Source organism: Rhinolophus ferrumequinum, chromosome 9 (genome assembly GCF_004115265.2).
Source record: "Rhinolophus ferrumequinum isolate MPI-CBG mRhiFer1 chromosome 9, mRhiFer1_v1.p, whole genome shotgun sequence".
NCBI classification, from domain to species: Eukaryota; Metazoa; Chordata; class Mammalia; order Chiroptera; family Rhinolophidae; genus Rhinolophus; species Rhinolophus ferrumequinum.
In genome coordinates, this window is record NC_046292.1 from 77,401,744 (window position 1) to 77,417,895 (window position 16,152).

At 36.7% G+C, this 16,152-nt stretch overlaps 1 protein-coding gene across 1 annotated transcript in view; it reads right to left on the minus strand.

Annotated features, from left to right (window-relative positions):
• Positions 1–1,635: 1,635 nt before the first annotated feature.
• CAP2 (cyclase associated actin cytoskeleton regulatory protein 2) overlaps positions 1,636–16,152 on the minus strand; it is a 144,992-nt gene continuing 130,475 nt past the window's right edge. The window contains exons 12-13 of the mRNA XM_033115558.1: positions 5,660–5,800; positions 1,636–2,313 (exon numbers count right to left, since the gene is read on the minus strand). Of these exons, the coding sequence (XP_032971449.1) occupies positions 2,230–2,313; positions 5,660–5,800 (225 nt within the window). The 3' untranslated portion in view covers positions 1,636–2,229. The remainder of the gene's footprint in view (positions 2,314–5,659; positions 5,801–16,152) is intronic.

The following is a 16,152-nucleotide window of genomic DNA, read 5'->3' on the forward strand; positions in this document are numbered from 1 at the left end:
TTTATTACAAAAGTTATTTATGTTTATATTATACATTAAAAATATATAGTATATGAGGTGTGATAAAAAAATACAGTGAATGTTTAAATTTAAAAAATGTATTACAGTAAAAGACACATTGCCATTAATCCCCCTCAAAATACTCTCTGCTAGCTTCGAACCTATCCCATCGTTCTTGCTACTTTCTGAAGCAGTTCTGGAAGTCCTCTTTCATGAGTGTCTTTACTTCATCCTCCATCATGACAACACGCTGTGTCACACATCGCTTCTGGTACAGAAATTTCTGTCAGATAAAAACATCACAGAGTGTCCTCATCCACCTTATTCATAGGATCTAGCACCATGCAACTTCTGGCTCTTCCCCAAAGTCAAAATGATCAAAAAAGGTAAACGTTTTTGAATCAATTCAGGACATCGAGGCAGTGCAACTAAAGACACTCACAAAAGAGGGCTTCCAGAACTGCTTCGGAAAGTGGCAAGAATGATGGGATAAGTGTGTTTGAAGCGAGGGGGTGTATTTTGAAGGGGATTAATGGCAATGTGTCTTTTACTGTAATACATTTTTTAAAAAGTTTATCACACCTAGTATGTAATACTGTATCATACTTACAAATTTATTTTCTGGAATTTTTACATTATATCTATGAGGGGGATTTTCTCAGTGAAGAGACCTTGAATTATAAAACTGGATTCTAGAATTTTCTCATTGACAGTCATTCCAACTGCAAATGGCTTTATCTGATACCTATTAGGAGAAGCCATTCTTTGGGAAAGGTGATGGCATGCTGGATACATTCTCTAATTCAATCAGAAGGATGCGGTTTTCTTTCCTAAATTTGACAGATGAGCAAGGGACAAATCAAAGCAGAAAATAAATAAATAAATAATAAATTTAATATTCAGAATTCATCACAGCATTTAAACAATTAGAATTTTACTTTATTTCAGAATAAGTTTACAATTGAAAAAAAGATATTTACTAAAGCCACTACATTATTCATATGGACACAACTTCTATAGCAAAACCTTGGTACATGAGCATTAGTAATTTAAATCCTATATGGATATAGAAGATATCTAAAAAACGGAAACGATATATTCCAAAGGCTGTGATAGGCACAATATATATGCTTGTATTGGGTCTGCAAGCATTATACTATCATTCATTACACATGATCCAAGAAGTGGCAGCTTTTTCAGCACTATGTACTAAAAAGATACAAAGGAGTATGATGGTTACTCTTATGTTGAAAAAGCATGTACTATCAATACTACAAAATAGGAGCAGTAAGCCAAACCAGCAAATAATTCCTTAGGTTTTTGAAGAAGTAATACATCTATGGCTTTTTCGTGTTCATTTTTGAGCCTGGTTAACAAGTCTGTCAAAGGAGAAGAAGAAAGTAGAATATAATAAAACATTCAAGACAGCACTTACAAGGCATCTGAGATTTAACAGTTTCAAAATTGGAAAACAAAAATTAAGCTTGATCTTACAGTAAAATTGTGAGGTATGATATCTGCTTCCTCCCACCAATCTTTTGGCATAAAAATCTTTATGCAGAAAAGTAAGTTTTCGATATGACATGGTAGAAAACTATTTATGGTAAATCATTACAATTTACTCTTGGTTTTAAATAACTAAAGAAAACAACTCTTCCAAGGACCAGAAAACTGGATATGGTCCTTAGTATGGAATTTTGTAAAAATAAGGGTCGAAATATTTATTCATTCTGACAGAGCAGTTATGCTGATAAAGGTGAACATGTAGTAATAAGAAGAAAAAAATGGTAAGTTTTCCAGAGCACACTACTACTACATCATATTGAAATTGTCTAAAAGGTAAAAATGTACATCTTAAATTCTCAAAGGTTTTATTTTCCAACTAGCAATTAAACGTAAGTGCAAAAATGAATCATGCAATATTTTTACCTATCAGCTACTGTGTTGGTATGAGGGGAACAGATTCTTTTTTTTTCCCTTTAAATGTGCAATGCTCCTAACTCATCATGTGGAACTCAAATCACATGAAAGGCAAACCATGAAGAAATGTTAATACTTCAAAATGCCTGTGAAGGCATGTCAGAAATGATGCTGTTTCTACAGCACAGAATTGTTGGAGGCCAAAACTGAAGCAATAGGTGCTACCACAACTTCTAGGTCTTTAATGTTGCCTTTTGTTTAGTTTTTTGATGCGGGGATTCAGATCAGGGGGTTCGGTCTCTCTGGAGGTTAGGCCATAATTTCTGCAGGTTCAGTGACCAACTTGGATCCATCCCACGCTGTCTTGAACTGTTCAGGAACAGGAAATTCTCTCTGAAAAAAGGCAAGAGGAACAGAGTTATTTAAACCAAGGCTTCCTTCTGCAAACAGATGGAAGGCTGATGAGTGTCACGTGATGGACAAAGACTTTTATGGAACTCAAACCCGTTTCATGGCGAGGACTTCTGTGTCATATGGAGACTTGCATAGTCATGTGTCAGTTCTGTGACAACAGGCCTGCCTCATCATTAAAGCTAGAACTTATTAACAACCAGGCATTTTTTTGAAAGCACTGGATATAGATAAACTTGGTCAATCTCCTACGTCCCTATAAGCTAGATATTAATTGAGATGCCATCTACAGCTAAGAGAGACCTGAGAGGTTAAACAACTGGTCCAAGTTGGTATCACTGGTAAGCAGAACAGCCAGAGGTCAAACCTAGACAGCCTCTATTACCCATGACTCTCCACCAAACTCAAACATGCACAGGAATCACCTGGGCATCTTGTTAAAATGCAGACTCGGATTCAGTAGATCTGGGAAAGAGAATGACAATCTGCATTTCCAACAAATTCCCAGAAGATGCCAAGGCTGCTGGTCCCATCACACTGAGTAGAAACGCTTTATCCTGGTGTTACCTGTCTACATTGATGAAATATAAAAATGTGCTTTGGGTTCTCTATAAAGTTATTACCCTTCATCCTGCCACTCTATTATTCCCATTGAGAAAGGAATGCACACACACCACACACATACACCACACACCACACACACGGAGAAAAAAATTCAGAATAACCAAAACAAAAGTAGTTTGGAATCTCTCCTTTCCCAAGACAGTGATTCTCCAGTTTTTTCAGAACAGGACCAAAAAGAGAGGTAGGAGAAGTCCCCTTAGCCCTGGCTTCTGTAGCCTCACTGGACGTCCTGTCCATACAGCGCTGCTGAAACCCCAGCTCTGTGATCAGCTTATCAGTGAGATGTGATGTTTCATGGGAGACACACACATGAGAACATATCTTCTTAGATGTAGGATCCAACTGTTTCTTTAGGAAGGAGCCATTATTTATTTATGTTAAAGGGAAGGTCCTGTCTATAATGCGTGATGAATTCTCCTTGAGTGAAATCTGTAATGCAAAGTCTTAAGACGAAGCAAAGAAGCCACAGTCTTAATAATCGTGTGTGTGTGTGTGTGTGTGTATCTGTGAGTGTATCTGTGTGTATATCTGTGTGTGTGTAGCCAACATCCCTTCTGGGGCTCTTCTTTGATGAGTAAACAAGGCCAGATAGAGAGTACTTAGGAGTAAAGGCACCTTTTTGATAGTAACTGCGCTTCAGCCATTCCCAATCTTTTTTGGGAGTAAAGTGATAGTAACATGATGACAGATCTTCTGTGGGAGACTGATTTCTTTTGGTTTGCACCATCTCTACTATCTAATCCCAGATGACAATGCCCACAGCAGGACCTCTGTATTGTTCCCTATTACCTCCAACTGGAAAATGTGTGAAGAGGGCCTAGGACAGAGCGCACGAGATAATTTACTCACAGAGGGAAGACTGTACTGTTTCAAGTTCAGGTTTTGACCTATACTCATCCTTCAGGTAAGTGGATCTCACTCTTGGCTCATGCTGGAATCTCCTAGGAAGCTTTAACAAATACAGATGTCTGGGTACCATGCCTGGGGATTGTAGTTTCATCAGTCTGGAGTGCTCATCCAAACCCCATTTGCTTTTCTTAGCACATCCAGTTTCCATGCAGCTGAGCTCTGCTTAAACAGCTGCAAAGGCCAGGGCTCGCCCTAATTTTTGGCTCTCCTCTCTGGAGCTGCTCTGTATTGGCTTTAGCACTGAGTAGTTTGTTTTAGGTGGAGAATGTGGGAGGAGATTCTTTAGCTCAGGGCGAGGCTGACCATCCACCTAGCGGTGAAGCATGGCCCAATGCTGACAGAGTTTTGTTTTTTAGACTTAAATGATAAATTCTAGGCTGCAATATGTATTATGTGTCCGGGTAGCACTGAAGAACTTACTGAGAGGTGGGGAAAGGACAGCTTAGCGGGCATTTGGTCCTGTCCAAAACATCCACGGAGACATTTGGCCCAGGCCAAAAGGTCTTTGAAATGTGGTCCTATCCAAAACATCCATGCTTACAAAACATCCCTGGGTTCAAACAACCCAGAATGAATTATTTCTACTTTTGGTTTACAGGATGAGTAGATTAAAAAAAATGGTACCATGTTTGTGGGTCCAATAATTGTATTGTGGCTGTGTTGACAATAATAATCCTTTTTGCCTGGGTACCCTGGCTGGTAATGGCACACGGGGTTAAGTAGGTGGGTGGGGTTTAAATCTCTCTCGGAAGAGCGGGATTTATATTAACTTTGGACCAAATGTCTCCCTGGTCGTTTGGACAAAACCCAATGACCCACAAGGAAAGGAGAACATGAGAGAGCAGTCATGTTTTCTGTCTAAGGAGATTAACCTGAGTGCTGATGGCTGTGTAGACAGCTGGTGATTGACCCACAGGCTGATGGGGGCCCTTCTGCCAAAGGTGCACCTGCTAAGTCATGTTTTCTCCCATCCTCCCCAATTCACGGCACCCTCCGACGGTTAGAATCGGGGAATGATCTCTGGATTTATTTCCATACTTCCAAGAAACAATAACTAGTAGAAAGCAATAGCTTGCTTCCAAATAGTAACAACTGGCAGGTCCACCACACTGAGATGCAGAGGATGTATTTATTTATACTTTTTTTTCAACGTAGGAGCATGCTTCTGTTAGAAGCTGCTTTGTTGGGGGAGAGGAGGCAAAGAAAATAAATGGCGACAAAATCACTTCGGCTAATGTTTCTCAGAAGGGTCGCTGGATGGACGGTTGGCCTATTAAAACACAGATTCCCAGCGCCCTCTCCAAACCTTCCTAGTCCCACGTCCACGTGTGGACTTTGGGAGCTGGCATTTTCATCAAGCTTCCCAGTAGAGTCTCAGGCTGAGTTTGAGAACTTCTGACATAAGAATACCTACACAAATGGGTCTACTTATCACCCTCATATGTTTTCCCCAAAGCATTTCTCCCTGTTTTTTGTTGGCCTCCAGCGTAGCAAAGGAAACATATTTAGTCCTAACTTATATGAACTCACATGCATGGTGTACTATTTTATAAGTGGTAGCCCTTTCAGGTAATTATTAGTAAACTGCCTGGAGTCACAAATCCAGGAGTGAGCACAGTCAAGAAACTAACCGGAGAGAAGCTATGTAAAGGCGACTCTCTGAATGCCTCTTCTGCCTGTGAATTATTCTACAAATGAAGCTCATAGGTTGGTAGCTGACTGATTAATCACTCTCTGACAATGTTAACAATGAAAGCTCAAGAAAAATTCTTTACAGTCTTTAAAAGGTACTTACATAATCACCATCCTGGGGGATAAGTATATTCATTTCAGATGACTTGGCACTCACTATCTCACAGTCTAAAGCATCTTCACTGAGGTATATGTGGCAGCCTTCTGTCTTATTAATGGAAATTGTTGGCACTCTCCCCATTACCTGAAATAGGAAAAAAAATATGGGACCAAAGCAAAGAAATGGAAATACAACGTCCTCAAATAATTGCAATCCATGGGTCTAACCAAGCGTTAGGAATAGCTGGGTCAGGGCCGGAGAGGTGGGTTAACTGCACGGTTTCCAGTCTGAATTAAGTGTCACTTGGGGACAGAACGAAAGGACCACACAAGGGGATTCTCAAACCTCAGGGTCTCTTTCCTGAGACAAAATAAAAGGATTAATTTGAAAACAGCAGCTAAATGTTGAGAAAAAGTCTCACAACCCTGTTAGTGGACTTGAAACATATATTTGATTTCATGATAAAGGAAACAAGATGCATTTGCTTTTATGTGCTTAAAATTTTAGTTTTTACAAATCTCTATGAAAGTTGGAATAAAACAAGTACTAATACTGTCATTTAAGAGCAAATAACTTATTCTGTAATTGAGTAGATTTCTTCTGAACCTAAAGAAGAATAAATAAGAAACACTACAATTCTTTTCACATAAGTCCTTTGCCAGATAAAAATCTCACTGGCTGAATGTGAAGCTTAAATGAGATAATGAGTGTCTAGGTATTTTGAAATGTATTAATTTCAGGAGCGAAAACTGGAGACTTAGTTCAAGCCACTCATTGTATAGCTAAAAGGGACCATACACAAGAGGAGGCGATTCTTTGTATTGTTTGCACATAACTAAGTGCTATAAAAATTTTGATCAGTTTTAAATTTCTCTTTTAACAGTTTTCAGACATACCCCCAACATCTCTATAGGGGCAGACTGTTCCCCCAATGACCATATTACAACTCTATAATTTTCCTTCTTGTAATGGTAATTGAAGTGATAAACACATCTCCTCTTTCACCCTGAAGAAAAGTCTGGATTGCAAACCAAAGGAGCAACTCCTGTTGATGGTGCAGGTGATGTAAAGAATTCCTTAGGGGGAGTCTAGCCAGGTCACCACACTTCTCTGTTTTCTCCTCTCTCCATAGAAACTGGACACCGAGTTGGAATTGAGCCCCAGTGGAAAAAAAAAAAAAGCAGAGGTAGTTCAAGGTCAGGTAAGCACAGGGCTTTGCCATAAATAAAATAGAATAAAATGGAAATAATACATATATCTGTATTTCAAGAATGTTTCAGGAGTAATGTTCTCGCAATTTCTAAATTTGTTTATTTTATGATGCAGAGCATTTACATAATGACCAGAACTGTATGAATACCAGACAAGTAAAGGAAAGGAGTAAATAGTCAGTGAGTCTTTTATGAGACGGAGTGGGGCCACATGAGGCAAGCACATTATGCTAATACATTTTATTTATATATATATATTTATATATTTATATACATATATACACATACTGCTGTATTATGCTAAAAATGCTGAAACACCTTATGCATTTGAAAGTCTGAAAAAGCAATAGCAAAAAATTTTTATGTGTTCACAACCCAGTCAGTTCTTTTTCCATCACCATACATTTGATCCGCTTTACCCTCATCTATTTGTATACTGGAAACCTATGTAACTTTACAAACAATTGTCACCCCAATAAATTTCAATTAAAAATTTAAAAAAATATATTAAATAAATAAATAAATAAACCCTCATATGGTAAGAACTGTCATTTCCACAGTGTTTCAGTCAATACTACATTAGAGTAGACTATACATGCACTTTTCCCTGGTAGTCTCTGAACACTATGAGAACAGAGATTATTTTTTTTTTATTTTATTTTTTTAAATTATTTTTTTAATTTATTGGGGTGACAATTGTTAGTAAAATTACATAGATTTCAGGTGTACAATTCTGTATCACATCATCTATAAATTACATTATGTGTTCACCACCCAGAGTCAGTTCTCCTTCCATCACCATATATTTGATCCCCCTCATCCTCATCCCCCACCCCCCAACCCCCTTACCCTCTGGTAACCACTAAATTACGTTCCCCAGATTAATAATTTTCAAACCCCGTGGCCATCTTGTGGTTACTGATTGTTTCAGAGATTATTTCTTATCAGGAGAACTGGGCCAGAGTAGCTCCTCTGCTGAGTGACAGGTAATACATGCCTTTGCCCAGGCCAATGCTCTAGCATTTAAGACATGTTTCTGTATTAGTTTTGTTTTCCAAAAATTTATTTCTCCATAAACATTTCCAAAATTTCCGTGGAATCTCCTAGTCTCTTCTCTCTCCCATAATTTGTACTCTTTTCTAAGATAGTTTGCCAAAAACAGAATTACTGGATAAACTCACATGAACTTTGGTCCATGCCCTTTTTTTCCCTTTCAATCTTTAAAAAAAACAATATTACTGAGGTAAAATCTGCAAACATAGAATTCACCTGGTTTCAGTAATATAATTAAATTTTAGTACAATTTAATTATATTTAGTAAGTTTACAGTTGAGCAATCATCACTTCAAATCAGTTTTAGAATACTTCCATCATTCCCAAAATATCTCTAATGCCCATTTTCAGTCAATCCTGTCCTCACCCCCAGGCAACCACTAAGCTGCTTTGTGTCTCTATTGTGTCCAGGGCCTTTTAAAACAGTGTACTAAATGTTTTTTTAATTAATTATTAAATAAAAAAAATTTTCAATTACAGTTAACCTTCAATATTTTATTAGTTTCAGGTGTACAGCATAGTGGTTAGACACTTACAGAACTTATGTAGTGATCATCCCGGTAAGTGTAGTACCCACCTGGCAATTACATAGTGTAGTTATTACCATATTATTGATCATATTCCCTATGCTGTACTTTATATCCCCATGACTATTTTGTAATTGCCAATCTGTACTTCTTTTTTGGGGGAGTAGGGGAGATTTTTGAATATTTTATTCATTGATTCCATTCAAAAAACTCATACATTTTTAAGAAAAAGTTAGCTGTCTGTTTTAGTCAGAACTCTTTCAGCTGAAAGTAATGAACAACCCATCAAAACAGCTTCAATAAAAAGAGGAATTTATTGGTTCACGTAACTGAAATTAACATTGAATTAACATTGAATTAACATTGGATTAACATTGAACACATATGGAGCCAGGTGCTTAAATAATGTCATCAGGAATCTTTTTTTTTTTAATTAAAGTTTACTGGGGTAACAAATGTTAGTAAAGTTACATAGATTTCAGGTGTACAATTCTGTATGACATCATCTATATATCACATTGTGTGTTCACCACCCAGAGTCAGTTCTCTTTCCATCACCATATATTGGATCCCCTTTACCCTCATCTACCATCCTGCTCTCCCCTTACCCTGTGGTAACCACTAAGCTATTGTCTGTGTCTATGAGTTTTTGTTTCTTTATTTGTCTTGTTCTTTAGTTGCTTTCAGTTTTATATACCACATATCAGTGAAATCATATGGTTCTCAACTTTTTCTGTCTGACTTATTTTGCCCAGCATAATAATCTCAAGATCCATCCATGTTGTTGCAAATGGTACTATTTCATCTTTTCTTACAGCCAAATAGTATTCCATTGTGTATATATATCACAACTTCTTTATCCAATCATCTATCGAAGGACACTTTGGTTGTTTCCATGTCTTGGCGACCATAAATAAAGCTGCAATGAACATTGGAGCACATAAATCTTTACAGATAAATGTTTTCAGATTTTTTGGGTAAATACCCAGGAGAAGGAGAAGGATTGCTGGGTCATGTGGTAATTCTATTCTTCACTTTTTGAGGAAGTTCCACACTGCTTTCCACAGTGGCTGCCCCAATCTGCATTCCCACCAACAGTGTATAAGGGTTCCTTTTTCTCCACAGTCTCTCCAACACTTGTTACTATTTGTCTTGTTGAGGAAGCCATTCTAACTGGTGTGAGGTGGTATCTCATTGTGGTTTTTATTTGCATTTCTCTAGTGATTAGTGATGTTGAGCATTTTTTCATATGTCTATTGGCCATTTGTATGTCTTCTTTGGAGAAATGTCTCTTCAGATCCTCTGCCCATTTTTTTAATTGGATTGTTTGTTTGTTTTTTTTTGTTGAGTTGTATGAGTTCCTTGTATATTTTGGATATTAGCCCCTTATTGGAGGCACTGTTTGCAAAAATCTTTTCCCATTCAGTTGATTGCTCTTTATTTTGTCGATGGTTTCTTTTGCTGTGCAGACGCTTTTTAATTCTATATAGTCCAATTCATTTATTTTAGCTTTTACTTCCCTTGACTTTGGAGTCAAATTCATAAAATGCTCTTTGAACCCAATGTGCATAAGTTTAGTACCTATGTTTTCTTCCATTCAGTTTGTTGTTTCAGGTCTTATGTTTAGGTCTTTGATCCATTTTGAGTTAATTTTGGTGACAGATAGTAGTCTAGTTTCATTCTTCTGCACGTGGCTTTCCAATTTTCCCAGCATTTATTGAAAATGTTGTCTTTCTTCCATTGCATGTTTTTGGCTTCTTTCTCAAACATTATATGTCCATATTTATGTGGGTCTATTTCTGGGTTCTTAATTCTATTTTAGCGGTCTATGTGTCTGTTTTCCTGCCAATACCATCCTGTTTTGATTATTGTTGCCCTGTGGTTCAAGCTGACGTCAGAGACTGTGATACCTCCAGCAATGTTCTTTCTTCTTAGGATTGCTTTGGCTATTCGGGGCAATCTGTACTTCTTAATCCCTTCACTTTTCTCACAAAGTCCCCAATTCCCCTCCCAGTCGACAATTATCAGTTTGTTCTCTGTATCTATGAGTTTGTTTCTGTTTTGTTTATTCATTTATTGTTTTAAATAGGTAATGACATTTACTTGGTTTGAATATCCAAAAATTCAAAAAGTAGTCAGTAAAATATCTCTCTCGTCTCTGAGCTACGCTGCCAAGTTTCTATCCTTTTCTGGACAGAGGGCAGATAACCATGCTTTATCTTTACAGATTATTTTTAGATTGCATGCGCATATCCTTAAAAAACTGATATATTTCAAACATAGAAACATACAAAGAGTATTATAAAAATACTCATATGTAAATAAGCATACATATGTGTCTGTGAAACAACTTTAGCAGAGTTTAACATTTGGCTTCTTTGTTTTTTTAGTACTATAATCTTACAATATCATTGAAGCCCCCTCCTTACCATCCACCACCTCGTTCATTTCCCTTCCTCCCTCCCCAGATGTAACTACTCTTCTGAACTTTGTGTTTATTATGCATACCAGGTCTGTCCCTTGGATAGGTGACTTTAAGCCCTCATAAGGACATTTAACATGGACATATAGTTTTGCACGTTTTCAGTCTTTATATAGAGTGACACATTCTACAGTGCCTGCCATTCTGTAACTTGCCTTTATTTATTTATTTATTAAAGAATTTAAAATTTGTTTTCAATTACAATTGACATGCAATATTATATTAGTTTCAGGTTTAAAACATGATTAGACATTTATATAACTTATGAAGTTATCACCCCAACAAATCTAGTATCCATCTGATACCATACATAGTCATTACAATATTATTGATTATATGTGAGTATATATTCCTTATGCTATACTTTACATGCCATGACTATTTTGTCACTACCAACTTGTACTTCTTAATCCCTTTCCATTTTCACCCATTCCCAATCCCCCTCCCAGCTGGCAGCCATCAAAATGTTCTCTGTATCTATGAGTCTGTTTCTGTCGTGTTTATTTGTTCTTTAGATTCCACATATAAGTGAAATAGTATGACATTTGTCTTTCTCTGAGTTACCTCCACTCAGCACAGTACCCTCTAGGTTGATCCATGTTGTTGCAGATGGCAAAATTTTATTCTTTTCTTTTTGTGGATGAGTAATAGTCCATTGTATATATATATATGTACCACCTCTTCTTTATCCATTCATTCATTGGTGTACACCCAGGTTGGCTCCATATCTTAGCCATTGTAAATAATGCTTCAATGCATATATAGATACACACATCCCCTTGAAGTAGCATTTTGTGGTTTTGTTTTGTTTTTTTTTTTTTTTGGATAAATACACAGAAGTGGGATTGCTGGGTCCTTCTTTGTCTCTTATGACAGGCTTTGTTTTAAAGTCTACTTTGTATGGTATAAGTATTGCTGCCCCAGCTTTTTTATTTTTTCACTTCCATTTTCATGAAATATCTTTTTCCACTCCTTTACTTTCAGTCTGTGTGTGTCTTTTGATCTGAAGTGAGTCCCTTGTAGACAGCATATGTAAGGGTCTTGTTTTCTTATCCATTCAGCCACCCTATCTTTTGTTTGGAGCATTTAATCCACTTATGTTGAAAGTAATTACTGATATATATGTAGTTATTGTTATTTTATTATTCATATGTTTTATCTTCTTCTTCTTCTTAAAGAAGTCCCTCTAACATTTCTTGTAATACTGGTTTGGTGTTCATGAACTCCTTTAGCTTTTTCTTTATCTGTCCTTCAATTCTAAATGATAGCTTTGCTGGGTAGAGTAGTCTTCGTTGTATAGGTCCTTGCTTTTCATGACTTTGACTATTTCGCGTCAATTCCTTCTGGTCTGTAATGTTTCTGTTGAGAAATCAGCTGACAGCTTATGGGAGCTCCCTTGTTGGTAATTAACTGCTTTTCTCTTGCTGCTTTTAAGATCCTCTCTTTGACTTTAACTTTAGCATTTTAATTATGATGTGTCTTGCTGTGGGCCTCTTTTGGTTCATCTTTTTGGTTCATCTTTGTGCTTCCTGGGCTATGTCTATTTCCTTCAGCAGGTTAGGGAAGGTTTCCATCATTATTTCTTCAAATAGGTTTTCAATTCCTTCCTCTCTTCTTCTCCTTCTGGTACTCCTATGATGAGAATGTTGGTACACTTGATGTTGGACCAGAGGCCCCTTAAAATATCATCATTGTTTTGGATTATTTTTTCTTTTTGCTGTCCTGATTGGGTGTTTTCTGCTACCTTAACTTCTAAATCACTGATTCAGTCTTCTGCTTCATCTAATCTACTGTTCATTCCTTCCAATGTACTTTTTAAATTTTCTTTTTTCTTTTTTGTTTTAGTTTTTTCCTTTGCTTTGTCTTATATTTGTCTTTTTCATTTTGTTGTTGTTTTTTTCTTTCTAATGTATTCTTTATTTCAGTTATTGTATTCTTCATTTCTGACTGGTTCTTTCTTATGTTTCCTATCTCCATTTTTATGTTTCCTGTCTCTTTGTTGAATCACTGAGATCATTGAGCATCCTTACAACCAGTGCTTTTAACTCCATCTGTAGACTACTTATCCCCTTTTTGTTTAGTTCTTTTTCTGGAGATTCGTTCCATTCTTTCATATGAAACATTTTATGTTTTTTTATCTCCTCATTTTGGCTGCCTCCTTGGTTTTGTTTCTATGTGTTAGGTAGAGCAGCTATGTCTCTTTATCTTAGTAGAGTGACCTTTTGTAGTAGGTGTTCTGTGGGGTTCAGTAGTGCAGTCTCTCCGCAATTACCAAAGCCGGGTGCTCCAGTTGTGTCCCCTGTGTGGGTTGTGTGTGCCCTCCTGTTGTAGTTGAGCTTGCTGTTTGCATGTCAATGGGAGGGATTGACCCTCAGGCTGATTGGTTGTGTAGTCTGGCCCATGACTACAGTGGAGGAGCTGTTCTGCAGGGGCTGACTCTATGGAGCAGGATTCACTTTAGCACGGTTCTGGTGCCTGACTAGTCTGTATGCTGGATGCGGGGAGGGCTTCTGCCAAAGGATCAATGGCTTCTGCCAGTGCTTCTGACTGGAAGGAAGCTGCCCCTCCAGCCCTTGCTCTAAGCCAGATAATTCAATTCCTCCTGGTACCTTCCGAACTGCTGCCCCAGTGCTGGAGCTCAGAGACAATGAGACCATCAGCAAGTGAGTCCATGCTCAAGTCCTTCAAGAGAAACACTTGGGACTCCAGCAGACCTCTGTCTCACTTAGCCACAATCTCCACTGCTTTTCACAGAGAGAAACTGTGGGGACTTCTCTTCATGGCACTGGAACCCTGGGCTGGGAATCCTGGTGTGGGGCTGGGACCCCTCGCTCCTCAGGAGGTACCTCTGCAGCTGAGATATCCCTTCTTATTTTTACTTGCCACACGCATGGGTGTAGGACCAGCTTGTTCTGTCTCTGCACCTCCTACCAATCTTGAGGTGGCATCTTTTGTCCTTAGTTGTAGGATTTCTGTTCAGCTAGACTACAGGCAATACTTAGTGATGGTTGTTTTGTACTTTAGTTGTAATTCTGATGTGGTGGTGAGAGGAGGCGAACACAGTGTTTAGCTACTCTTGCCATCTTGACTGGAAATGTAACTTGCCTCTATTGCTCAATGTTGCTTTTGAGATTTATCTGTTTTTATACATGTAACTGTAGTTCACACATTTGAACTACTATGTAGTATTCTATTAGGGGGATTTATTTATTGTTTTTTATTGTCATTATGAATGATACTGCAATAAACATTTTTAGATGTCTCGTGGATGTATGTACTACAGAGCTTCTTTAGTGTATATACCTAAGAGTGGAATTACTCGGACACAGGCTATGAATGTTTTTAACTTTATTAGATAGAGCCAATTTGCTCTGCACAGTGAGTGTAATAGATTTATTCTCCCAACACTGATGTATCAGGGTTCCCATTGTTTCACTTCCTTAACAACCCTTGTACCATCAGGCTTTTTAATATACTGGCTGTCCTCAAGTTGCACAGTTCTGATATGCATGAGTTTCAGACAACACACTTCTTGCAAAGTAAGGACAGCCTGGATCTCAAAACTGAGGAGTGTGAAAAGATATATTTGATTGTGGAAATAATTTGCATTCCTGTTTCTGTTCAGTAGGTTATGCATATTTTCATATATTTATCAAACACTTCAGTTTTTTCTTCTCTGAAATGACTTAATATTCTTTGCCCATTTTTCTATTGGGTTATTAGTCTTTTTCTTATTGATTTGTGTTAAGTTCTTTATAAATTCTGGTTACAAATCCTTTTTGATTATCTGTATTACAAGTATCTTTTTTCAACCCATGGCTTGTCTTTCAGCTTTGTATATGATGTCTTCTATTGAACATATAATTTTAATTTTAATGTGGTTAGATTCATCTGTCCTTTACAGTTTGTGCTCTTTTGCTTTTTGACCCTAATTAATTTCTATTATACTTGAAGACCATAAAGATTTTCTTCTGTATTATATTCTCAAAGTTTAAAAGTATTTTTTCACAATTAGGACTTTTTATGCATGGTGTGAGGTAGGAATGAAATATTTTTTCTCCACATGTATTATCCTAAAATACATTTCCATGTATACATCTGTCTACTTCAGTGCTTGCTATTTGGTTTCATTACTCTATTTTTGTATTCCTCCAAAAATATAACACTCTACAATGACTCTTAATATCTGGTATGCAAGTCCCTTCACCCCATCTTCTTTAAAATTGTTTTAGTTACACTTGTCCATTTTTATTCCAAATGAATTTTAAGACCATTGTTCATTAAAAACCTTGTTCGGATTTTTAATCAAATTTCACTGATCTTATAGATTAACTAAATGATGACGATTGATATTGATGTCTTTCTGTCCATTTATTTACATCTCTCTTGTGTTCTTCATGAATTTCTTGTATTTCTGTTGATTAATTTTTTTCCCTGGGTACTTTACAGTTTTTGGTGCAATTTTAGTGTTATTTTCTATTATATTTTCTAATGTTTATTTGTGGCATAAAGAAGTGTTATTGATTTTTGTATGTTGATAACGTGTCCAACCATCTTGCTGACTGTTTTTATAGTTTTATAGTTGAAATTCTTAGATTTTATATAAAGTAATTTTGTTGACCAAAAAAAGAACACTTTTGTCTCTTCATTTTCCAGTTTTATATTTCTCAATTATTTTCCTTGCCTTGTTGCATAGGTCACAACTTTTTATGCATTGTTGAACAGAAGCAATATTAGAAGGATTCTCTTCTTGTTTCTGACTTGAATGGGAAATCTCCATTTTCAAATGAAGTATGACTTTTGCTACAGGATTTTGATAGATACCCTTAATTCAGGTACAGAAGGAAGTATACCTTCTCTCTGAACTTTTTTTCTATAATTATCAGATACAGCTATATCTGTATGTATGTTATGTGTCTGTATTTACAAAAATGATAGCATGCTCTACATAATGGTATAAAAGTGTTCTTTCCTCTTAACAACATACCATGGATATCATTCTAGGTGACTTTTAAAAATGTTTACATAGTGTTTCATTGTATGGAATTCAGAAGTTTAAAGTTTTTAAGTGGGCATATCTATCTTTTTTGATAATTTCATCTATTACTTCTCAATTTAGAATTATTGTCTCCCTCTGTAAATTTGTTGACTATTTAGAACTCTTTTCTCTACTTTCAATAGTTTCATGTTTTATATTTAATTCATTTAGTTTCTTATTTTGAA